Source organism: Phodopus roborovskii, unplaced genomic scaffold, assembly GCF_943737965.1.
Source record: "Phodopus roborovskii unplaced genomic scaffold, PHOROB, whole genome shotgun sequence".
NCBI classification, from domain to species: domain Eukaryota; kingdom Metazoa; phylum Chordata; class Mammalia; order Rodentia; family Cricetidae; genus Phodopus; species Phodopus roborovskii.
In genome coordinates, this window is record NW_026125059.1 from 8,723,462 (window position 1) to 8,749,387 (window position 25,926).

The window sequence follows — 25,926 nt, forward strand, 5'->3', positions numbered from 1 at the left end:
TGGGGCTCCACAGTTCCTGACAAATGAAGTCGGGCAGCTCTGTTCATGTTGTGGGGACCCCAAGGCAAGCACTACTTTGCAGTACAGGGCAACACAATCCTTGATGTTCATGACGATGACCCTGAGTCAGGAAGCAGAGAGGAAATAATGTTTCTCGACTCTATTGTAAAAGGCAAGGGTGTATGCAAGGAACGCCCAGAAATATTACCATGCCAAATGGCTAAAATAAATACATGTGGTGTGCAGGGGCTCAGCTTTAGTGACGTGGAGACATACTGGCACGAGCAGTCAGCGTCAGATAAATGAGCCATTGCTCTATCCGCAGGACGACCCGCATGTGTTCCAAGCCTTGGCTAGCACGAAGGCTTCTGCTAGATGAAAAACGAGCTTTATTTGTGTCTACATCTGAGCTTAAGTGCACTCTCTAAAACCTTGGGAATTTTTTGGACAGGTGTCTCCTTTCCAACAGCATAATATTTGGACATTGCATTTTAAATACGTGCAGATAAAATGATATTCCACGTTTGTATTTCACGTCTAACCAGATGGGATAGCAGTGAGGGCTGCAGAGAAACAATCCTTCGTGGATAGTGAACAGAGATAAAACCTTACCTCCTGGTAACCCTGAACAGAACTTTGTGGCTACGAGCTCTAGAATGAATGCTTTATTTTCTCAAATCTTTAATGATTTAATATGCATGGGCCAACATCTGCTGTCTTGTTTCCGTACAAGCTAGCGGTATTTTCTTTTCTCAAAAGCTAGGATTTTGGAGTCTATAGAAACTGACGTTGCCACCTGCAGGCCCTTAAGAACTTGGAAAGATGTGCTCATTGGCAGAATCCAGCTGCCCGGCTGTTACATTTCACCTACATGGTGTTTTGAGAGGTATCCAGATCTGGATTCTTCTAGAGGGAAGGGATGGCTGTTCCCCATGTCTCCTTCTCGAAAAACATTCTCTGTTGCCTCTTTCATTGTTATGCCCTGCTTTGCTCTTCCAGCTTCTGAAAATCTGACACTAGACTAGAATCTTCATTTTGTGTGTGTGTGTGTCTTAGTGTCTGTGCATGTGCGTGCGTGAGTGTGTGCGTGTGTGCATGTGTGTGTGTGCATGTGTGTGTGTGTGTGTGTGTGTAGTCCAGAGGACAACATTAGGGTTCATTCTCTAGGTGCTGGCCACCTTGTTTCTTGCGACAGGGTCTCTCATTTGTCCTGGCCTCCCTCACAGATTTGGCTAGACTGTCTGGATTACAAGTGTGTACATCCATGCCTGGCTTTTAAAATCTTGGGTTCTGGAGGTTAAACTCATGTCCCTGTGCTGGCAAGACAAGTACCTTGTCAATGTAGCCATCTCCCCAGCCCAGATTTCTAATCAACTGGCATGGTACATTTTGCATCATTTGGTGTTAGTACCAGTTTTCAAAGGGCAGAGATTCTGGTGGCCGAAATTCCCCAAACCAAGAAGTTAGCAATGCAAACAGGTCAGCCAGTGCAATAGTGTCCCTGACCCCCAGAATATGGGAGTGTGTGGTGTGCACCACGCTCTCCTCATAGGCAGGAGACATCCTATTGGCATGACCACAGCTTACCCCAGGCTTGGCTCTGGGCCTGTTATCCCAGTGGAGCTGCATACTGAGAAGTCCGATGCCAGAGGCAGTGCCAACACAGACCAATAGAACTGGTGTGGCCACACTCTGTGAAAGACACTGGGCATGGGTCTGGGGATCTTCTCAAGGAGTTGATTCAAAATCTGCAACGCAGCAGCTGTGGATGAGCTCAGCTGGTAGAGCACTGGCTTAGCATGTGAGAAGCCTGGAGTTTTCACTTCATAAAGCATGCACGGAGGACATGCCTATACACACGACACTGGGAGGTAGCAGTAGGAGGGTCAGCTGTTCAAGGTCATCATCTTCCACAGAGTGAGTTAAAGGCCAGCCTAGGTCACATGTCCTTGTCTCAACAACAACATAGGCAAAAGTTTATTGTGCACCTTACTCTGTCCTGGGCTGAAGGTGAGGTGTCACCTGTGTGCTGTCTCACTCAACACTCATCAGCAATATGATGGGGGATGTCCTTCTGTATATGTGTTTCTCTTATTGGTTGATGAATAAAACACTGTTTGGCCAATAGAGGCAGGAAGATAGGCGGGACTAGGAGAGGAGGAGAATTCTGGAAAAGGTAGGTAGAGAGGCACAGCAAAGAGACACCATGTAGCCGCAAAAGGAGTAACAGGTCTGGGCATTCTCTGGTAAGTCAAGACCACATGGAAATACATAGATTTATAGAAATGGGTTAATAATTAAGACAGAGCTAGCCAATAAGAAGCCCTAGTCATCGACCAACAGCTTAATAATTAATATAGTGTGTCTGTATGTTCATTTGGGGCTGAAGCAGAGGGACCTGGCGGGACAAGAAACTCCAGCAACAACAATATAAGCACATTAACGTCATATAAGGCCTTTTGATGCATACTCTTCTTTTATTTTTATGTGTATGTATCTCTGTCTGTCCATATATCATGTATGTGCACTATCCCCAGAGGCCACAAGAAGGTACCCTTCCAAATGGCATCCCAGATGGTTGTGAGGCATGTGACATGGATGCTGGGAATGGAACTCAGGTCCTCTACAAGAGCAGCAAGTCCTCTTAGCTGCTGAACCATCTCTCCATCCCCAGATGCATGCTTTTCAAAACTAGGAAGGAACTCTGTCCAAAGGCCCGAAAGATGCTTTAACGTTTTCCAACTACATTCATTTATCATACAAATTCTATTAAGAGGGATGGTGAAAATACCCAGGTTCTGAACATAGCTGTTCCCCAAATTTGACTGGATGACTTTTAAACTTCAGTGTTCCTAAGAGTCATAATGCAAGGTGGTACATAATACAATAACACACGCACGCACACACACACACACACACACACACACACACACACACACACCATATTTTATACAAGGATTAGAGCAGCAGTTCTCAACCTGTGGGTTGCAATCCCTTGGAGGTTGAATGACCTCCACAGGAGTTGCCTAAGACCATCCTGCATACCAGATACTTACATTATGATTCACAACAGTAGCAAAATTACAGGTATGAAGTAGCAATGAAAATAATGTTACAGTTGGGATCAGCACAACATGAGGTGCTGTACTAAGGGGTCACAGCACTGGGAAGGTTAAGAACTGCTGGCTTGCAGGATTTTCAATGGCAGCTCAGATCTGGGCTTCCCTTCTGCCCAGAATCTGTACTTCTGACATGCAGTTCTGCTCTGGGTTATAATTCTTGATTCTAGCTTATCACAACACGGATGCTGCTTCAAAACACAAAATAAAAAAAAGTACATATTTTAGCATACAGACTCTCAGAGGCGCTATACCCTTCCCCTAGATTCTGTGTTCTTATGGGGTCACAGATGTATACCTGATTCTATATATTGTTAGGCAGAATTGGGACCCAATAGCCCAGGACAGGTACATTCACTGCTTAGGACTCAGTTTCCCTGTGGGAAACCTGACTGGATGAGAGAGTCTTGGCTAATGTTTGCCATGAAGTTATTGTAAATGTGTCACCCAGTTCTGATTGTTGTCTGTTTGTCCCAGGGCAGTGAATTTCCCCTACAGGTCCGTTCACTTTGAGCACCCTATTTAGCGTTTCAGAGTTGCTAAGCACTACATTCTAGCATCCTAGACAGACCTTCCAGCTCAGGGATTCACATTGGCGCAGTCCAGATGTCGGCCGGTGACCAGCACTGCATGGTCTTTGAAGGCTGCTGCTGACTCCCTGCCACTCCAGGACGCAGGCTCTGCTTTCTCACTGTTTGGTGGCAGGTGGCTGCCCTCAGCTCCCAGGACCCGATCATTCACTTCCAAAGCCAGCAAGAGAAAGTCTCCCAAAAGATGGAGATGGCAGCCCTGTCTGCCATGGTCACTGAAGGGACCCTCTTCACCTCTGGCACAGTATTTTGATTAAACAAGTTGTAAGCCAGGCATGGCGGTGCACACCTGTAATACCAGGGCTCTGGGGGCTGAGGCAGGGAGGTTATCTGCTTGCCGCCAGCCTGGGATACATGAGTCCATCCTGTGTCTCAGTGTTCTTTAGTCACTTGTTTTTGTTTTTGTTTTTGTTTTTGTTTTTAACACATTCTGGGTGGAGAAAGAAAAAATCTCATGGTGTGTAAAATCTCTTCTCTTATTGCTGTGGCCAAGTGTTTGAAAAGAAGCAATGTGGGGAGGAAGGACTAATACCCCTTCGTGGACTCAGGGGATCCTGTCCATCTTGGTGAGGAGGGCGTGGCCTGGCTCAGGGTCTCAGGGCATCCACAGTTCTCCACCCAGGATGAGGAGGAAGCAGAGGAGGAGGGGACACTGATGTAGACATGATGCTCTCTACCTGCTGGTGAACAATTGTGGCTTTCTCCATCCTAGAGCCAGAGTGACGTCAATCTTTGGCCCCTGAGGTCTCTGCCATTGTACAAACCACACTCCCTTCCCACCTCCCATCTCCAAAGCCTTCCCAGCAGCTCAGAGGGGAGACTCCGTTTTAACCTTGCCCCCCAATGTGCTAGAGTTTAACTGAGTCACGTGACTCATTCAGATAATGGGTTGTTTTCTAAGAAAAACACAGAAATGTCCAACACCAACTTGACATAATAAAGGAGAATAAAATAGTCATTATGAATAAAATATGTGGGCAGAAAAAAAATGTATAAATGATCGGAGCCTGCTGACACAGTAAAGCCTTTTTAACTGCCTTCCAGGCAAAACACATATTTTTCAAACCCCTAAGTTCTCTTGCTCTCTATTTTTTAAAAAAGCCTCCCCTGGTGACCCAGGGCAGTTTAGCTTGCCTGTGACATGGATCATTCCGAAGTGTCGCTGGCCTTTTGCTGGTTACAACATCAATTTCCCCAAGTCCTCAGCTGGTTTTCTGCCTTCACACACACACACACACACACACACACACACACACACACACACACACACACACACACACCGCCATTGAGATGCCCTGCTCTCCGAATTCCATTTAGCAGTTGACATCAGCTTTCAGCACACCCCTGGATTGTGCCACCAGTCATGGGAGCCACTTCCTCACAGACAGGGTTTGATTTCTGCAGGTAAACAAGACCCAGAATCTACACTTTCCAGAACTTATCCTTCTTGGGTCAAAGAAAAAAGGAAGTACAAAAAGGACCGAATGCTGCCCTTGGCCGGTCTTCCAAGAGAAGCCGTGGAGCCTTCTAAAGGGGACAATGGCCTTCGCCCGGCTCATAGGCCCTTCCTTTTATTCTCTTTTCCCACTTGCTCAGTATCTTTGATGGGTCAGACACTTTCTTTGGAAATATGCTGCCTCTGCCTTCAAGACCCCTCCTCCTTTGTGTGCGAGTGAACTATGTCAGAAATGAACTCTGTAGGCTCCGCCACTGATCCTGCTCCCCGCCTCTCTCCCCTGTGCATGTGGTCTAGCCTCAGCCTCCTGGGTGCTGAGGATATAAATGCCCTTGGCTTTATCCCCTTCTCCATCCAAGGGCACCTCCAGCAGCTTCCAGAAGCACTTGTGGGACCCTTTCAAGGGCCACATGGGGTTTGACCCTAAGGCAGTACAAATCAAACCTGATTGGACTTTAGATGTTCGGGGCTTTAAAAACCTTCCCAGGCTCAGAATCGAATATCCCAAGGAACTATAAAGGTTTGCAGTTTGATCTGGGTGAGGGGTGGTTGAGAACATATGTAAAACCATTGGCCTTCATACACAATGTTTAAATTATCTTTTGCAGATAAGAAAAGCTAAAAGAACAAAACAAATGAACAAAAATAACCCCCACTCCCACCATCCAGGCTGCTCGTAGGAATTCTACCTTAATTGGGCACAGCTTTAGGGTGTTCTAAGTGCTTCCTAGGTAACAGACAGCCGAGGCTCAGAAACCTTCTGTAGGCAATTGACCATCAATGGTCTGGAGACTGGGGCCAGGGCACACGAAACTCTTTGTGAAGGGTCAAAACAGCTGTTATTACCTTGAGGTATGAGCTCCTTAATCCAAGTTGACCACTGGGAGCTGGGCTTGGTTAATTGCCTGTTGCTCTACAGCGAGGCGGCTCAGCCATTTTGAGCAGATACAGGAGAGCCAGGAAGGACAGAAGGGAAGGGAAACGGTGAGATTTCTATCAAGGGGAGGCTGAGAAGTGAGGGCGCAGCCCGGGTGGGACCTGAGCTACCAACTGGCAGTGCCACATTGGTTATCACTGGGTAAGTTGATGGGGGGTGTCCTTCTGTATATATCTTTCTCCGATTGGTTAATGAATGAAACACCGATTGTCCAGGAGCCAGACAGGAAGAAGTATAGGCAAGGGTTACCAGACGATGAGAATTCTCAAGAGAGGGCACAGAGGGAGGCTGAGAGAGACGCCATGTAGTCACCGAAGAAGTAGCATGCTGGAGCCTTCTCCAGTAAGATAAGACATACTTAGATTAATAGAAATGGGTTAATGATTAAGAGAGAGCTAGCGAATAAGAAGCCTGAGCCATTGGCCGAACCGTCTATAATTCCTATAAGTCTCTGTGTGTTCATTTGGGGCTGAAGGGTGGTGGGACCAGGTGGAACAGAAATTCCATCTACAGTAAGTCACTGGACATCATGCAGTGTTGCTGCCCTCATTTTGAATCAGTTTGTTACTGGGACATCTCTGCTTTTCTTCTTAGCCTTCTTAGTCCCGTGTCCTAAGAAACACCTTGGGTGGGGTAAACTAAGATGGCAGTTCACACCACACATGGTTGTAGACAACTACACCTGCTTCTCAGACCTGATAGTGAGGGTAACTGTCTTTATGTATAGTGCTCACTGCTTGGGAGAGGAGACTTTCATGCAATGCTGGCCCTGGTGCAGGTCTGCATGCACTCTGCAAGCACAGAGTTCTCCAGTGCAGACACTACCCCATGCAGAAAGCTTAGTGCTGGGAAGGCCAGGAGAAAAGGGACGGAAATGACGGCATGGCTGGCTAACACCGGGGCCCTGAGGCTCCACATTGCAAACTTTCCCTTGTTTTTTCACTCAAGCTATGGGGATAGAAGTGAGTGAGGTTCAGGGAGTAGCTTTTATTTTATTTATTTTTGCACGTATGTTTTGCCTAAATGTGTGACTGTGCACATGTGTACCCTGCCCTTGGAGTCCAGCAGAGGGTGTCAAACTCCAGGGGACTGGGGTTATAAATGGTTGTTAGCTACGGTGTGAGTGCTGGGAATGGAACCTGAGGCCTTGGCAAGAACAGCCAGTGCTCTTAACCATTGAAACATCTCTCCAGTGCCCAGAGGACATCCTTAAAAGTCATTCCCACATCTTGGATGTGTCAATAAGTTTAGGGATGAATTTAGGCTTTGGGTGGAGAATCTAATAGTTTATCTAGTTAAGAGAGAGGGAAAAATGCCCATTCCTGTCCTGTTTTATCTTTCCATGATGGCCAGGGAGGGAGACAGGTAAAATGGAAGTTGGAGCATGGAGCTGAGGGACTTCTAACTACATCGCATCATAAAAATGCTCTGAACAGGTTAATGTCACAGCGTAACACTGTGTGCTATAAGTGAGAAGACTCTAAAGTTGAGAACAGAGTTCCCCTGGGATCTCCATCTCTGTCTAACTACTCAGTGTTAGTCTGTGCTCAGGGGCAGTGTGTGTGTGTGTGTGTGTGTGTAAACTCAGAGGGAAAAGGGTCCTGTTCACTCTGGGTCATATCAGGTAAGTGCTCAGTACCACTAAAGGGGGAAAGTGTGAGAGACGGGTATCCTGTAGAGACAAAGCTGTCAGTCAGTGTGTATCAGCTACACTCTTCATGGCAAATCCTGCTCAAAATTCTCCCCAGACATTCAGCTTATTTAATGCCCCTAACATTCCCCCTGGCAAAGAGTACTCCTTCCTCCCCTTTCCACAGATGGGGGCACAAAGGAATAAGGGTGTTGCTGGTTTACCCAAGATCTCACAGCAGTAAATTCTATAGCAGCCTCTAGCTCTTGGTTCTTACCCATGATCCCACAAAGCTCCACTCACCTAGCCAAAGTCACTAAGAAAAATAAAGTTTTTACACAACTCAGACATTTCAGGAGAGCACCAGGTCTAGAGATGGTATGTGGAATTGCCTGAAAACATTTCTTTCCTGTTTTAGTGGATGTGGATGTGGGGTACTTGTATGCATGTGTCTTTTAGTATGTGAGTGTACATGGGGGCACATGTGAGCATGCGTTGAGGGGGAGGGGTTGGCAGTGACGCTGAGTGCCCGCCTTGATTGCTTTCTGCTTATTTACCAAGGCAGAGCTTCTGGGGGACCAGGAGCTTATAGCTCTGGCTATTGTTCATAGTTAGTTTGCCTCATGGGATACTTTGTCTCTGAATTCCCAGTGTTGGGGGTCACAGGCTACCCAACCTTTGTAAAAAAAAAAAAAAAAAAAATAGCTGTTGAGATGTCCACCCCAGCGGGCACATTTGCTCAGCAAGCACTTACCCGTGGAGCCACCTCCCTTCCCCAACGCTGGAAATACTCAGCAACCCCAGGTCGTTAAGCACAGGTTGAAGTACAACAAGATCTTCATCAAAATCCAGTTTGTTCAGGTTTTGTTTAGGTCATGTACTCGGCATTGCTCAGAGACAGGAGCTTTTTTCTATCAGGAAGATGGGTGACAGGGTTCAAGGGAGGGCTTGGGGGTTAAGAGAGCTGCTCTTGTGGAGGATCAAGTCGGGCTCCCAGCACCCACATTGGCTGGCTCACAACAACCTGCTGCAGGGCATCCAATGCCCTGTTTTGATGTCTACAGATGAGCAGGCATGTACACACATAAATATTTTATTTTTTAAAAAGATGGGTTATAAAGTATTATTTTTTTTCTGGACTGAAAAACACCTTCATTGATTAAGTGATTAAGTTTCCAGGAAGCAGACCAGGCTGTTGCCTCAAAGTAATTTAAAAGTGGGAAATGCAAAGCAGCTGCAGGGCGGAGCTTCTTGGGATAGTAAACCATGCTTCTCTGCGGTATGGGTAGTTTTGAAGTTGTTTGCTTCTATTTTTATAATTGTCTTAAAAGGGGGACATAGACGGGGCAGGTTCCCACCCCTACCTAAGAGGCTATCTGCAATTGATACCGTCTGACAAAGGGAAAAATCAGTTTCCTACATTGGAGTGTCACTGGATATATTAACCACACTCCAGGGCAGACCCCGTGACCAGGAGTAGCTGGCCAACACAAAACAAACTCCACTTTTGTTTTTTACCCTTTGTTTTGACATTTTTGTCTTGTTGGTTCTTTTGTTTTTATTTGTTTATTAGTTTTGAATGAGTAGGGAGGTGGGGGAAGATCTGGGAGGAGCTGGACAAGGGGAAACATGATCAAGTATATTGTCTGAAAAACATTTTTTTAAAAAAAAAAAACATTTCCCCTCCCTCTCTCCCTGTGTCCTCCTCCCTTCCTTCCTTCCCTCTCTGTGATAATATATTCTTTATGATTTATTGAAGCTTGCCTGAGGGTACAGAAACAAAGCTAGGCATAAGCTCTAGAGCCAGGCAGTGGTGATACACACCTTTAATCTCAGGACTCAAGAGATAAGCAGATGGATCTCTGTTAGTTCAAGACCGCAGTGAGCTATACAAAATTGATCCACTGTAAAAGAGAGACAGCTCACACAAAGCTGATCTCAGCTCTTGGGATCACACACCTTTAATCCCAGCACTAGGGAGGTGTAAGGGGAAGAGGCAAAGGGTCTCATGTGAAGACAGAGAGAGCAATTGTCTCTGAGGCTTCTCGGAGCTAGCCATATCACCCTTTCAGACTGAAGTACAGGCAAAATCTGGTGGCTGGCTGCTTTGCTTATCTGATCATGAGCTTGAACCCCATGTCTCTGGGTTTTTATTTTTGTGTTACACCTCTCTCTCTCTCTCTCTCTGTTTTGCCTGCATGTATGTCTGTGGACTATATGCATTTTTAGGGATGCAGAAGAGAGTTATAGATAGTGTGAGCTGCTGTGTGGGTGCTGGGCATCAAACCCAGGTTCCCAGGAAGAACAGACAGTGCTCTTAAGGGAGTTACCTCTCTAGCCTTCTGTTTTTATATTTTATTTTCATTCATTATTTGGCTCCTTGAGACAAAGTCTTATATAGCCTAGGCTGGCCTCCAATTCAGTTTGTAGCCCAGGCTGGTCTTGAAATCCTGCCTTCCTGCCTCTAGTACCCAAATATATAGATTAAAGGTGTGTAACCCAACACCTAGTTTTGTCTCTGTGTGTTTTAAAAAATTAATTTTTATTTATGCGTATCTGCCGTATGTGTGTTGGAGCCCCTGAAGCTGAAGTTATGGGTGGTTGTGAGCCACCAAACATGGATGCTGGAAACTGAACTCAGGTCCTCCGAAAGAGCAGCCAGCACTCTTAACTGCAGAGTCATCCCTCCAGCCCCTGTGCAAGTGTGTAGTGATATATTATTTATGGCTTATTAAAATTTGATTGAGGATTCAGAAAAGCAAAGTCATCCTCAAGCTATAGCTATAAGACAGTAGTGACACACACTTTTAATCCCAACAGCCAGAAGCTAGGAGGTGGCGCTTACACGCTTTTATCCTAGGACTCAGGATTAAGAGGTAGAAGGACTTCTTTGAGTTCAAGGCCACCTAGATCTACACAAGAGTGAATCAGTGTAAAAGAGAATTATAGCTCACACCATATATATATATATATATATATATATATATATATATATATCATGTCATATCATATCATATCATATCATATCATATATCATATATATATCAGGGGCAAGAGTTCAGTAGGAGGCATTCATTCTCCAGCCACACTGAGGAGAGGCAGCAGTTTGAGACTTTGTGACGAGCTCGTTCCTCGATCAGTGCTTTCAGCCTTAAGTAGAGACAAGAGCTAGGGACCGCTACTTTGCTTTGCGGACCCTTGCGGACCCTCAGCTTGAAGCTCGAGTCCCAACATCAGTTTCTGGGTCTCTCTCTCTCTCTCTCTCTCTCTCTCTCTCTCTCTCTCTCTCTCTCTCTCTCTCTCTCCCTCTCCCTCTCCCTCTCCCTCTCCCTCTCCCTCTCCCTCTCCCTCTCCCTCTCCCTCTCTCTTTATTAATTCATGTTACACATGTTTTTAAAAGTTTAATTATTTGACCGTAGCCTGTGCTGTGTCTTTTGACTCATGGAAGTGCGAAAATGCAGCTGTGAATCTAAAGACTATTGTTTTAAAAGGTGAAACTGCAGCTGCGAATCTGAAGACTATTGTTTTATATAAGGTACACGTGGTTGGGAGAGGAGGATGCAGAAAGAGCCAGGAGAGGTCCCGCTTCTTTGGGGGAGCTCGTGGAAATTATCTCTGACCTCACAGCCTGTCTCTGGCACAGGGGCGTGGCCCCATTGATTACTCTGCTGCTATTTTGAGTAATGAGATGGAGCGCTTGCACAGCAAGGGGTAGATTTTCATGTAAATTTTATGGAAATGAGTATTTATTAGCTGCATCACGGAAGCCCATCCCTAAGGCTTGCCACTCTCTCTGCAAGGTTCCGCTGGACCAGGGAAGGGAATTCTGCTAGGGTTTTTCTGCATGTCTGGAGGAACTTGAGGCATAATCCCAGGGCGACAGGAAGAAAGTTCCAGAAATACTGTTAACAAACACCCACTACCCCGCCAGCACTCCCACACTGTGGAGAGACAGTCGGTAATTGTTGAAGCCACGGAAAATTTATTTTCAGAGATGGTGTTTGCTAAGACAGAAAGCATTCCTTCCCACACGTTTGAGCTCACCAGAGAAGAAAATTTGATCATTACCACGGCTGTCTGAAACTAGGTTAATGAAGCCAAAAGAAGTCTCCAAACAATTTCTAGATTATGGGGGAGAATTTGTGAGCCCCTCACCCCACCCCCGAGTGTTTATCTTCTCCCTCTTTCTTGAGATAGGGTCTCGTGGATCCCAGTGAGCCTGAAAGTTTTTTCTAATTATTAATTAATTAATTAAAAACAATCTTATTTTACATATCAATCCCAGTTCCTTCTCCCTTTCCCCCCTACTGACTCCCCCACCCCTCCCCCCAATCCATCCACTCCCCCGGGAGGGTGAGGCCTCTTCCAGGGGGGAATCATCCAAGTCTGTCACATCATTTTGGGGAGGGCTTAGGTCCTCCTCTGTGTGTTTGGGCTGAGAGAGTATTCCCTCCACGGGAGCCTCAAACTCTTTAAGCAGCCCCAAACGACACACTTTCCCAGCCTGCACGACCAGTGTGTGTGCAGTTTACAGCCATGCTTTGCCTCACCTGGCTTATGCAAAGCTGGAGAGCCAGCTAGGGACTCCAAGCATGTTCAGCAGGGCTCTGCCGGCCAAGCTGCGTTCTACCAGGCCTGGGTCCTTCCCAGCCCAGCAAGCCTCATACAGTTTTGTGTTTTTGCCTTTTAGTAACATTAAAGGAGCATGCAGGGGACTTCTGTCTCTCTGCTGTTCTTTAAACTTCTGGCAATGTCCAAAGAAAACCCTGGCATTGCCACTCCCATTTCATACGAGGCCAAGTGGTATCCCGTCAGGAACAGGGGACCACAGGCAGAACTCAAGAGCTGGCTCCCGTGGGCTCTCTGGTGTAGCTTGCCAGCGTCAGTCACTATGGTTATGAACTCCGTGGCCTCCCTGGGTACTCATTTCACCAGGGGATTTCCCCCCTTTCCTTTTCCAAGAGAGTTTCTCAAAACTGATTTAAATATTATGATACGCTCATCTCCGAGTGTGAAGTGGGAGACGTAGTCACGTTGGCTGGGAAACCTTTTAAAATATATACTTTCCTTCCCTCAAATGGCACTGCCACAAGGGTGAATTTTCTCCTAATAGAAGGTTCCTTTACAACACACACACACACACACACACACACACACACACACACACACCATGGAAGTTGGGACTGCAAGATGACTCTGTGCTTTTTAGCAAGTTTAATGTTGCTAAGCAACTAGATAACAATACAAGGAGAAGCCAGTACCCATTGAAAGGAAATGCAGCTCTTCTGCAAAGCCTTGCCTGCCGATCTTCAGGCAGCAGAGCTTTTCCTGTTCCCTGGACTACAGCTCTGGACTAAAGCCTTCTACATGCAAATATGGAAGGTTTGGTTTGGCCCTGGGGGATGGGCAGGAAGGAGTAGCTATTGAGAATGGATGCCTGAGAGGTGTCATTAGTAGTCTTTTGTTTGTTTTTGAGGCAAGGTCTCCCTACATAGCCCAGGCTGTGCTCCAACTCCTGGGAACACGAACTTTCACCTGATTGCTTTCCAGGTTGTTTTCTTTTTGCCGCACATTGCTCTTGAATTTATTTGATCTCCTCTTTCAAAAGTCACTTGGTGTAGTTATTCCTAGCCACAGGCCTCACCACACCACACACAACACCTTTCCTCAGGAGGAGAAGGGAAGGAAGATACAATCCTGCCCCTTTCTTCTTCCCCCTCCCTCTCCATAGTGATGGGAAGATTTCCCTGGGGTGCCAGAGGTTAATCTCAGACACACACTTGATGGCCTGCCCATGACTTGGAAAGATTCATGGAGCTTATCTGAGGCAAATCAGGTTCATGGTCTCTTCCTATCATACCGACTTCCTCAGATGTCATTCATCTAAGGGGAATAATCTTACATCGGGAGGAAATAGTAGTTTTGTTTTAGTAAGTTTTTTTATTTATTTTTTATTTTTATAAAGCTAGCATTCAAAGAAATGGGTCTCTTAGTACAAATCATACATTGTAATTCATCTCCTTCCCCCACTATCCATGTGTTTGAGTTTGTTAATCTTAAATTTTAGATTAAAAATGAAAAGAGAGAGCTGGGGAAGAAGACCATGAAAGCACAAAGACCCAGTTTCTCATGGACTCACATAAGAAAGTGGGGAGGGGGCACATCTAATCCCAGTTCTGGGGAGAAGAAGTCAACAGGATCCCTGGGGGCTCACTGGCCAGCCAGTGTGGTGAAATGGCAAGCTCCAGGTTCATTGTGAGACCCTGTCTACACACACACACACACACACACACACACACACACACACACACTCACTCACTCACAAGACAAACACACACACACATCCACACACACACTCACATACTCACAAGACAAACACACACACATTTACACACACACTCACAAGACAAACACACTCACACACATTCACACACACTCATACACACTCACAAGACAAACACACTCACACACATTTACACACACACTCACACTCACACACATACTCACAACACACACTCACAGGACAACACACACACACACACACACACACACACCGGTCAGAGTGACTAAGGAGGGCACCCAGTGTCAATCTCTGGCCTCCACGAACACTTGCACACAGGTGTACACCCTCCTACAGAAAATGAAAGTGACTACAGAGCAGTGAGCACTTGGACTCCAGTGTGTCCTGGGAGCATGAAAGCCACCTCCCCCACAGTTTGAACAGCTGCCATCAGGATGGGAAAGAGGAGGCGGTCAGGGAATAAGATGTCCTGAGTGATTTTATGATTCTTGTAACCTTAAAAGGCGGGCGTTGAGATGGAAGTCCCTTAGCTGCAGATCTGAGCTGGCCCTGGCTGGAAGCCCTCCAGAATGCTTCCCGAGGGTTGACATTTGCAGTGCCCCGCCTCTCCAACCCCCCACCCCCTCCTGTCCCCACAAACTACAAAATAACACCACTATCCCTACACAAATGTGCATGCCCGTGGGAAGTTACTAAAGCAGGTAGTGACGATTCATGGGGGACTGCACTTGAGAAAAATCTGAAAGCGCTGGCTCTGTACTCGAGAGAAATAAACATTTTTCCGCAAGTGTCTTTGGCATGCCTTTGCGCAATGGCTCAGTTACAGCTGTCCTGTGCTGGCAGGGAAGGAGCGAACAGCATGAGGGAAGTAAAGACATAAACCCTGGGAGAGGAGAACATGCCTGGGGGTTCTTTTTTCTTTCTCTTTTTTATTCTTTATTTTACTTTTTAAGATAAAGTTTTAAGGAGGAGAACTGCACAATCATGCGGGGGAACACGCCATCCTGGGACCGGTTCTATGTCACATTTAGAAGAGAGTGCTCCCTGGAACCCCAGAACAGCGCTGGTGTCCAAATGAAGCAATCAAATAAAAACTTCAAACCATAGTCACCTCATTACACTCGCACACGCTTGCCAGTGAGTGGGGACATGTGGCCAAAATTCAAATTTTAGTGTTGGGAGCTGGCTTGCTGAGCTGCGGCAAAAGCTAAGGGCTGCTTGGAGGATGGGTCCTGTACATCGTGTGCTGGGAGACGGGCTCATTATTTAGCAACTGGGAGAATTAAGAAAGTAAAATTGGGTTAGGATGGGGTAGAGTGCAGAAGAGTTGGTTAGACCAAGCACCCCACTCAAAAAACAAAACAAAACAAAAAACCCAAAAAAACCAACAGAGTGACTAAATTGAAAGAGCAGTTACATTTAGGCTTAAAAATAAAAATAACAAACAATTAAAAATGAGAGACACAAAGGCGAAACCCATTAACCTATTTTATGGTAAAAATGTGTGTTTTTTAAAGGAAAACAAGCTCACACTAAAGCAGTGGGAGCTGATGTGACGGTCTAACTTAAGGGGAAATAGTTCACATTATTTTACATATCTGTGGGGCAGAGGACATCAGTGATCGATTAATCATCCAATTAACTGCTTCAGTTCTTTCTTGATCTCGTTAGTGTGACTGGCTTGTCCAAACAAGCTGGCTTTCTCATAGGCTGGGTGTGGCTTCTCCTTTCTGTGGGACAGATGGGATCCCAGGACCATCCATCATTGCTTCAGCTGGGGCTTTGCTCAGGAACAAGATGATTCCCAGGCTCTCACTGTCTCCTTCCTTCCTGCCTGGGACCTTGCCACCACTGACTATGTGTGTGCATGTGTGCGTGTGCCTGTGTGTGTGTGTGTGTGTTCAGCTTATTGGGGTTTCTCAACAGAATCTTACATATAGGACAAAAAAGTGACTACTATAAACCTTATGGGCTGGACAGGCTTGTGCCTCAACCAAGATACTTTCTGCTTCATGAGGAATGTTTTCCGAATTGAGACAAGAGGGTGTGGGTAGACATTTAGCCAAATCTTTTCTTAGGACTAAAATGTACTCTGAGGTTAGGAGCAGGAAGGAGAGGAGGAGGAGGGAAAAGGGAAGGGTATTGCTGGATAGTTTTACATCGGCTTGACACATGCTGGAATTATCTGAAAGGAGAGAACCTGAACTGAGAAACTGTCTCCCTAAGACCAGGCTGTGGGCAAAGCTGTGGGGCATTTTCTTAATTAGTGATTGATGTGGGAAGGGCTCAGCCCATTGTGGGTGGGGCCATGCCTTCGTTGGTGGTCTTGGGTTTTATAAGAAAGCAGGCTGAGAAAGCCACGGGAAGCAAGCCAGTAAGCAGCACCCTCCGTGGCCTCTGCATCTGCATCAGGCTCCTACCCTGCTTGAGTTCCTGTCCTGACTTCCTTCCATGATGGTATTTTTCTTCTTATTTCCTGGGACCTGGTCCCAGGATGTACTCTTTGAAGATTAACAAGATGTGCTCCATTCCTGGGCTTGCAGCTCCCTGGCCACTTGTCAGGACCTCCCCTTTTGCAGCAGTCAAGCTCTCTGCACTCAGGCCTGTTGAGTCCAGTTCAGAACCCCCCCCCCCCCCCATCATCCTTCTGTCTTAACACTTGTTCCATTCCCTGTTCTCAAGCCAGCCGGGTTCATTCTTGAGTGACAGTCGTGAGTCCTCTAGAACACACTCTCTTTAGGTCTCGGAAGCCAACCTTCCTGATTTATTTATGTTTCCTCACATAAAGGTCACCTCTTTGGACTGGACACAAAGATCCCAGACTTGCTTTGGATATGACATTTTCCCCTCTTACTTCTGTCTGTGTAAGAAACTGACTCAGGAGACTGGGGAGACACCTGGTTAATAATGTATTAGCAGAACAAGCAGAGGACACAAGTTCATTCCCCCAGCACCTACTGGAGGTGGGGCCTGCACTAAGAATCCCAGCACTGTGGGAGGGGCTGGCATTTACAATCCCAGAACTAGGTAGGCAGAGACTAGAGAATGCCTGGAATTCACTGGCCAACCAGCCTAGCTGGATCAGTGAGCATCATCAGGTCAGTGAAGAGACCCTGTTTCACAAACCAACAGAAAAAAGGTGGTCTGTAGGAGTGTGACTAAGAAGACTGCACATGCATACAAAGGCACGTGCATCCTGCATGTGAACATGTGAACATGGATACTCACATGTACACACACACACACACACACACACACACACACACACACACCACAAAGAAACAGACTCCAAGGTTCATTTTGGGGTGGAGCTTCTGGACCTTCAGAAATTTCCAACTTGGTTTCGGCTTCATCTCAACCATTTTCTTTGGAAGAAAATAGCCAAAGCCAGGGAAAATGCATGGAATACATTCCTTGGTTTATCTCCTTAACCTTAGCCTTGGACTGAATGTATGAAGGAGTTTCTGGGAGGATGGCTTTGACCTGCGATTAAGGGAGAACAGAACAGACTTCAGTTATGATAAAGGACAAAGATATTTGCAGCTTGTGTTTTAGGAGAAAGGAAAAGGTCATGGGAGCGAGCTGCGGGAGGAGACATTCCTGGAAGGGCTTGCACAGCTGCACCAGCTGTTTTACTGTGGCCCCACATCTCCACTGAGGGATGTGGATGATAGGGACACCGTGCTTGCTGAGCCATCAAATGCAGGAAAGCTGCTCCTGGGAAGCATGCTAAGGGACAGGCTAGCAAAGTCTCATGGAAGCGCCCGAGCTGTGTAATCACAGTGTGTGGCTGACAGACTGGCCATCCTCAAGTCAGGAGGTAGCCAGCTCAGCACCAGGAGGGCTGGCTCAAGTTGCAAATTTCCCCAAGAGACATCAATTTCTGGACTTCAGAGGAGACAAAACACCCAGAGCACAACCTGAAATATTTATGAAGAAAGCTTACCATTTTTTTTTAAAGATTGCAGATGGAACAGCTAGATAATGGGATCTGAAGCTGAGAGGAGAAACAGACCCCATGAGTAATGTGTCCTGTGTAGAGGTGATGGTTTTGCAGCCCGATGGTGAGAAGTCCCCCAGCCCAAGCTAAAAACTTTTGGCATGCAGAGACCCAGCAGCAGAGCAGGGCTACAGGCCAGAGGCTGTTCTTCCCCTCAGAAGAAAGTCCATGGCTCAAGCCCACGTCAAGGCTTAAATGCCCCATGCATGCCTCTTGCTTCTCGTTTTACATCAAGAAAACAGACTTTGAGACCTGAGCAGCACTAGGATGGAGCCACAGAGAAGAACAAACACTGTTTTCCTAGCCTTTGCATTTTGGCCATGAGTACTGATAAAATATTTTTTTTTAATTTGCATGTATGTGCATACAAGCCTCTGTGTGTGTGAGTGTATGTGTGTGTGTGTGCATGTGTGTATGTGTGAGTGTGAATATGTGTGTGAGTGTATGTGTTTGTTTGTGTGAGTTAGTGTATTTGTGTGCAAGTGTTTGTGTGTGTGTGTGTGTGTGTGTGTGTGTGTGTGTGTGAGCATGGGTGGGCAGTGCCCTCAGACCAGATAGGGGTGTGGGGTCCCCTGGAGCTGGAGTTACAGATGATTGTGAGCCAAAGTGTTGGTATTTGAACCAGGCTCTGTAAGAGCAACAGTCACTCTTAATGGATGAACTAGCTGGCTCTCCAGGTCCCCGAGGTTTTCTGTAAGGATGCTGCTGATACTGCAGAAGTTATGGGTTTCAGCTGAAGGGAACTAGAGACCTCCTGCTTTGCAAGCTTTCCCATTCCAGTCGTTATTTTAAAATATATAGCCATATGCACACAGGCTTTAACATATATGCACATCTATATTCTTATGGCATAGAAATAAATTCACTGAACTCTCTTTAAAGATACATTTTAATTACCATGTTGAGACTTTCATATAGTGCCTTTGATCATACTCATCATCACTCCTCCCCTTAACTTCTCCCAGACCCATCCACTCACCTACCTCCTCATTCAATTTTCTTATCTACCTCTTGAACTTTGACTACTAATCATTTTTTGTTTGATTCTTTTTCAACAGGGTCTCAAGTATCCCAGGATGGCCTCATTGAATGGCTCTCCAAAGTTGTGGATTCTCCTGTATCTACCTGCTGAGGGCTGGGATTACAAGCAAATGTTACCAAATGCTGTTTGTTGGTGCATCTACCAGGCTAGGTGACTCTTAGTGCTTCTGGATTTTCCACCTCTCAGTTTCCTGTAAAGATTACAGACACATGTTATTGGGTCTGAATAATACATGGTTTCTGGGGATTTGAACTCATGTCCTCACATAGCCAGCACTCTACCCACTTAACACTATACACAGCACCCCCCCCCCAGTCCCTTCTCAAGCATTTGTTTTGTTAACGGAGGAGAAGGGAACAGAACCAGAGCCTGTGTCTAAACTGGCACCTACTATGTGGAAATACCACATCCTCTAAGATAACAGGGAGGGATGGGAAGGGATCCAGCAGAAGGCCCCATGTGTGCCTGAGCATGGTGAGTGGAGTGCCCAGGGTCTTTCTGCAGCCACAAGAGCATCCCTGCAGGGCTTATACAGGGTCTTTATCTTTGCAGTGGGGTGGAAACCTGATGCTTCCAAGGGAAAGTTGAGAAATAAGAACTAAAAGGGCAGTTATTGAGGAGTTCTCACAAAAAAGGCTTAAAGGATGGAGGAGGAAAAGATCAAAACGACTTAAACCAGAAAGACTCATCTCCGAATCCTTGATGGACTGAAATTTTTATTGAGCTGCTGAGTTTTTTGGACCTCTCTCAATTAAATGGTCTTTAAATGGGAATTAGCATCAGGAAGTCAGAGGAGTTCCAAAGCTCAGAACAAAGCAAAAGATGACTGGGGAACTAAAAAAATGATGCCTCAGATGTATAATTTGTGCCCAGCTAAAATATATTCTGAGTTTTGATTTGACTTTAATAAAACACGTTTTTGTTTTATGAGCTTGTCACTTTCCAAAGAAGTTTGATGTCATCCTGACTGATAGGAGCAAGGCAGGAAAGCAGTTTATAATAATCTGCAAGATGGAGAAACCGAGGCATAAAACACTAGGAGTTTATCTAACGGAACTCCACGCAGCATGACACTCCACAGCTGGGCGGATGGCTCAGTCAGTCAATAGACTAGCAGGTGTGCCAGCACGCCCCTAGAATCAGTGAGGGGTTGCTGGATGCTTCTAATCCCACCCTGGGGAATGGAGGATGGGGCTGGAGCTCACTAGCTAGCCAGCCTAGACTACATAGAAAGCTCCTGGCCAGTGAGAGTTCCTGTCTCAAAAACTGTGTTCATGGTATCTGGAAAAAGGGCAGCGAAGGTCGAGAATGGTGCATGAGGTGCAGACGGCTTTTCTCCAGTTCTTCTTGGCCCTGTGACCTCGGCCAAGTTATGTGGATCCTCTATGAAGCAGCCTGACTCTGGTAAGAGCAGGACTGTTTAGGACATTGGTGGATAATGGATGTGCATTCTAGAGAAAGCAGTCATGGCGGATACACACACAGCAAAGAAAAGGGAGTGGCTGCCCAACATGTAATTTAAGACAGAGACCATTCTAGATCTGTGGCCTCCATTGTTAGGGGCCCTCAGGCTTCTCAGCCCATTGTCCTTTATTTTGGCTATCTGTATCACACAGATGATGTTTATATTCTCCTCCTAGATCAATACCCCACAATCTCAATAATTAGTCATTTCTGTAAAATCACTACAGGGGAGACTTTCCAACTTTACATCAGGCAAGATGCTCAATGCCCGGTGGCCAAAAGAAAATTTGAGGGATCACTGACAAAATTATAGATATCTCTCTTCCTCCTCCATTCCTTGCTTAGGAAAATAATAACAACCATCTTTCCCGGATTTTTTTCATTTTGGGAATTAAAAGCAGGATACTCAGGTATCTCTGCTCAAGTGCTTGGTTGGAAAAAAGGGGGTTCACAAGATAGAACTGACAGGCTTCCCATCAGACAGACAGGCAGAAACCTTGGCAGAAGGAGATGCTGTATGCAGGCAAATGTGAAAAGTCACAAGTACTTTCCAGGGTTTCAGGAGGAAGTGGATCCAGGCCGGGCAGGGGCTTCTACTCCCTCAGTTGTGGCTTGAACCTAGGCAGTGGTCCTGGATGCCCAGCTTTCCTATCCAGTTCTCAGTATCTGTGAGTGGCATTTATATGCACTCTATCATAATATTTTAAGATTTTTTTCTTGTTGATAGTATAGACACTGTGACACAGAGCTTCAAGACCTAAGTGAAGATCCAGTTTTGCCCTTAGTGTTTCTGACCAGCATTCCAAGGGCTGACCACCTTCTTCCACCACGGACTAGTGACCTTTCCTTTAGCTCATGAAGGGGAAACAGCAATGAGGCTTCCCCCACCCCCACACTTACCCCCAATAATCATCTACCATGTAGGCCAAAGGTTGGCAAAAGTTTCCTAAGGGATAGATAATTTTAGATTTTGTGGGCTATGTATTTCCTGCTGTAATTTTTCAAGTTTGACGTTAAAGAACAAAATAGCCACAAATATGAAAACAAATGGAATGGCTGTGTTCCAATAAAACTTTATTTACAAAACAGGTGTCAGGTCAGGTTTGATGACACCTAACTAGGACAGCACTTTGTTGGGTAAGTCAGCAAAGAACCTGCAGGAAGCCACTACCTGCAGCTTGAATCTTGACTTTGACCCAGCAGGTTTCACCTAGGCAAGTATGTTCACTCATCTGCATTCATTTTTCTGCAAAGACCCAGCCTAGAACCTAATACTTTTGTTTGCTTTCTTGGTGTTTTAGTTGGGGTTTCTATTGCTGTGACAAAACACCGTGACCCAAAGCAACTTGGGCTAAGGGAGGACATATTTCACCTCACAGTTCAAAGTCTATGGAACTCAAAGGAGGGACCTGGAGGCAGGAACTAAAGGAGGAGGCTTGTCTTTCATGGCTTGCTCATCTTGCTTTCTTATAGCACCTGGGGCCACCTCTCCAGGGGTGGTACCACCCACACTGAGCTGGGATCTCCCACATCAATCATCAACCAAGAAAATGTCCTACAGACATGGCTACAGGCCAATCCTATGAGGCATTTCTCTCAGTTAAATATGTTTTCCCAGATGACCTTAGCATGTGTCAAGCTGACATAAAAACCAGCCAGCACATTTGACCCCTTGTCAACTTGACACACCACCAAATGGTAATCTTTCCTTTCCTGCTTATCCTCAAGATCTTACATTAATGACATTATCACAACATGAAACATTCCAACTTTTAAAATCTCATAGTCTTAAACAAAATTCAACTGCTTTAAAAGTTTGGTCTCTTTAAAACATCCGAAGTCCCTTTCAAAGTTCAATCCATCTTAAACATCCAGTCTCTCAAGCATCCAGAGTATCTGTAAAACATCCAGCATCTTCCTAAAATTCCCCAGTCTCTGCAGTATTCCATAGTCTTTTACCTGTGGGCTCCTGTAAAATAAAAAAGTCACATACATTCTTACTGCAAGAATGAGGAAACTCACACACAGTCTGTAAAATCCAACAGCTCCAATAGAGTCCTCAAGGAACTTAATATTTCTCTTTGAAACTTCACAGGTCAGGACTCCATCATCTGTACCCCTCTTCCCATTGCTGCTGTCCTACAGGTCCCACAGAACATCCCACTGAGCTCCAAGCACTCAATGACTTTTCTAGTCCAAAGTTTGGCTGCTACCACAATCCTTCCAAAAACACATGATCAGGTCTGTCACAGAAATACTCTACTCTCTGGTGCCAGTTGCTATCTTCCTCGGAGTTTCTTATTACTGACATAAAACACCATGATAGAAATCAACATGGGGAGGAAAAAGGTTTGTTTCACCAGGTAATAATCCATCAGAGAGAGCAATCGGGGCAAGGCCATCCTAGGGTGAGATGTGCCCTCGCTCATTACTCATCAATCCAGAAAGTGCCCTAAGACTCTGCAAGCTAATCCTATGGAGATGTTTTCTCAATTAAGATTACATCTTCCCAGATGACCCTAGCTTGTGTCAAGTTGACACAAAAACTAGTCAACACACTTATGTTTCCGGAGGGAGCAGACGAGGCAACAGATCTCAGAATGTGTTGTCTAAATTGAGTATGTGTTTAAAGGATACTGTTATAATTATAGTTTTCCTCCCCAGAAATCTGTGAGCTCCTAGAGACAAGCTTGTATCTTTTCACTCTGAGTTTCTTCCTTCCTCTTTCTTTCTTTCTTCCTTTCTTTCTTTCTTTCTTTCTTTCTTTCTTTCTTTCTTTCTTTCTTTCTTTCTTCCTTCCTTCTTTCTTTCTTTCTCTTCCTTCCTTCCTTCCTTTCTTACTTTTTTAAAATCACATTCTCTTTTATATGCTAGACACACTATGACTGTTTGTTAAATAAAAAGAAAGCTTAGGGATGGGGCTGTACCTGGGTTGTTGCAATGCTTGCCTAGCACGAATGAAAGCCTGGGTTGAGCTCCAGACCACATAAACTGTGTATGATAGTACATGCCTGTAACATCCTGGGAGATGGAGGAAGGAGGGTCACAGTTCAAAGTCATCATGGGCTATACAAGGCTCTGTAAGGGTGAGGGATGAAACCTGGGATTTCATGTGTGCAGGTAAGTACTCTACCATTGAACTTTGGTGATGGGGTAACCCAAGGTTCTAATGGATCATAAACTTAGCACAGTGAACAGTCAAAGGCCAATAAGTCAATCTGTGCAGACATGCTCATTAATTTAGATATATGAAGCAGACAACATTAGACTATGTCCAGTCGGTTGATAAAGCAGGAGGAGGTAACAAACTGAAGAAAGTTACCCTCTGCAAAAGGAGGTAGCCTCAGCTCCATCCATTTTGTGTGGGAATGTGGGACTTTCCAAGGGGTTTGAGAAGACAGAAATCTGCATATTTAAGTGTATTTTTGGGATTTTGAAATATTGGTAGTTATTAATCCTCAATTGAGAGACAGATAACCCCTGTTCTCAGACCATTTGTAACTCCTCTGTAATTTCTAGAAGATGTAAACGGAATTAACTAGTAAACATTAGAAAATTCTTAGATGTCGTTGTGGCATACCCCCGCTTTAGTGAACGAACTGTCTCCCCCACCCCTGTGAGATCTCCCATCATTTCAACACCAAGGCCCTGCGCCGTGCTATGGCGTCACCATTTGCTGCAGCTATTGGAAGCTAGTGTAGTTCAACTTCCTGGTGAGGTCTGTTTTCCGTTTCTGTTTCTTCTGCTCTCATCTCAGAGTTCCCTCTTTGGACAAGCCTTCCCTATGCATTGCTGAAGCAGCCTTTCCCACAAGCGCTCTTGTCCATCCTCTTCTGGGCTGGACAAGCTGAAGCAGCTTTGCTATGGTGATTTCCAGAAGACCTGACCTATCTCAAGTTCTGACCAGAGTCACCTTTGAACAAATACGTCGAATGAGTAGTGTGCAGATCTGCAGAATCAGACTGGGTGCCGGGGAGATGTGAGTACCTGAATTTGGATCCCCAGCTCCCACACAAAAACTGTATGCAGAGCTACCATAATCTCAACACTGGGGAAAGCCCCGGGGCTTCCTCCAGTCCAGTTACATCAAGGAGCCCAGGGTCAGTGGGAGACCCTATCTTAATAAGGAAGGTAGAAAGTGGTTTAGGAAGATACTGATGACATCTGGCCTCCACATGTAGGGTGCACACAAACCTAAACACACATGTGTAAATGAGCTTGGACCCATATACATCACAAACACACACACGTACACACATACACACACCCCACACACATACACACACAATACTGACACACACACACACACACCACACATACATACACACACAATACACACACACACACACACACACCACATACATACACACACACACACACACACACACACACACACCACATACACACACCACACACACACTCAAAAGATGCCAAGGCAATTCATTTACCAATGCTGTGACCAACACATAAGTGGGAAAACAATTTCCGTGCTCACAAATTTGAACATCAATTTAAATCTCAACATTATTGACCAGCAGCTAACTTTTGATGTTGGGAAACATCCAGAAATCTGTCTAGAGCCAAGTTTTCACACGATGTCTAAGACTCAGAATTTTCTGAGACCAGCCTCCCGGCAACAGCTACACGGACTCCTTATGATGTCTGCATGGAAATTAGGGGTGACACTGAAGATTGTAAATGACACTGACTGATGAAGGGACAAGGTCTGACATATTTTCGTAGAACACAAAGCTCTTCTATTTTGAGATATTCTTGGAGGGGGAAAAGGCAAGGAGCCATTAAAAAGGTTCCACTTGAGTCTCCCCATGTGAGCAGGAAAGTAACGGTGCCTGCAGAAGAACTTGTCTTTTCACCTTTGGTGAACTGTAGGGATGGTCAAACTGACACTGGTAGGGAGTTAGTGAGATACCAACAGGCTTGCAGAGCCTGAGGAGCCCCTCCTTCATTTTCAACAGCTTGTAAAACTGGGAACTAGGATGCTGACCACGGCCAAAAGAGTGGGTTCGGAATGTGTCTTTGGCCCTGGGTGGACACATTCTGGACTGCCTGGAAGGTCGGTCATATGATTGATGTGGGATGTCCTTCTGTGTGCTGCGAATACATGTTGCTTTTATTGGTTGATGAATAAAGCTGCCAGGCAGAATCCAGGCAGAATAGAGCCAGGTGGGAAATCCAAAGACACAGAGAGAAAGAAGGCGGAGTCAGGGAGATGTCATGCAGCTGTGGAAATGGTCAGATATCAGAACATTACCAGTAAGCCACGAGCACGTGGTAATACACAGATTGGTAAAAACAGGTTAATTTAATTGTGAGAGCTAGTCAGTTATATGCCTGAGCCATTGGTCAAACAATTGTAACCAACGTTA

General features: G+C 45.6%; 1 protein-coding gene across 3 annotated transcripts in view; it reads right to left on the minus strand.

The window, feature by feature from the left end:
* Window positions 1-25,926, minus strand: part of Tshz2 (teashirt zinc finger homeobox 2) — a 424,927-nt gene that overhangs the window by 119,598 nt on the left and 279,403 nt on the right. For 2 of the 3 annotated variants that reach the window (XM_051185655.1, XM_051185647.1), the window contains exon 3: window positions 22,451-22,508. The exons of the other annotated variant lie outside the window; for it this stretch is intronic. In XM_051185655.1, coding sequence (XP_051041612.1) covers window positions 22,507-22,508 — 2 coding nt within the window. In that variant the 3' untranslated portion in view covers window positions 22,451-22,506. Of the gene's footprint in view, window positions 1-22,450; window positions 22,509-25,926 lie in introns of those variants that run through there. 3 annotated transcript variants of the gene reach the window in all.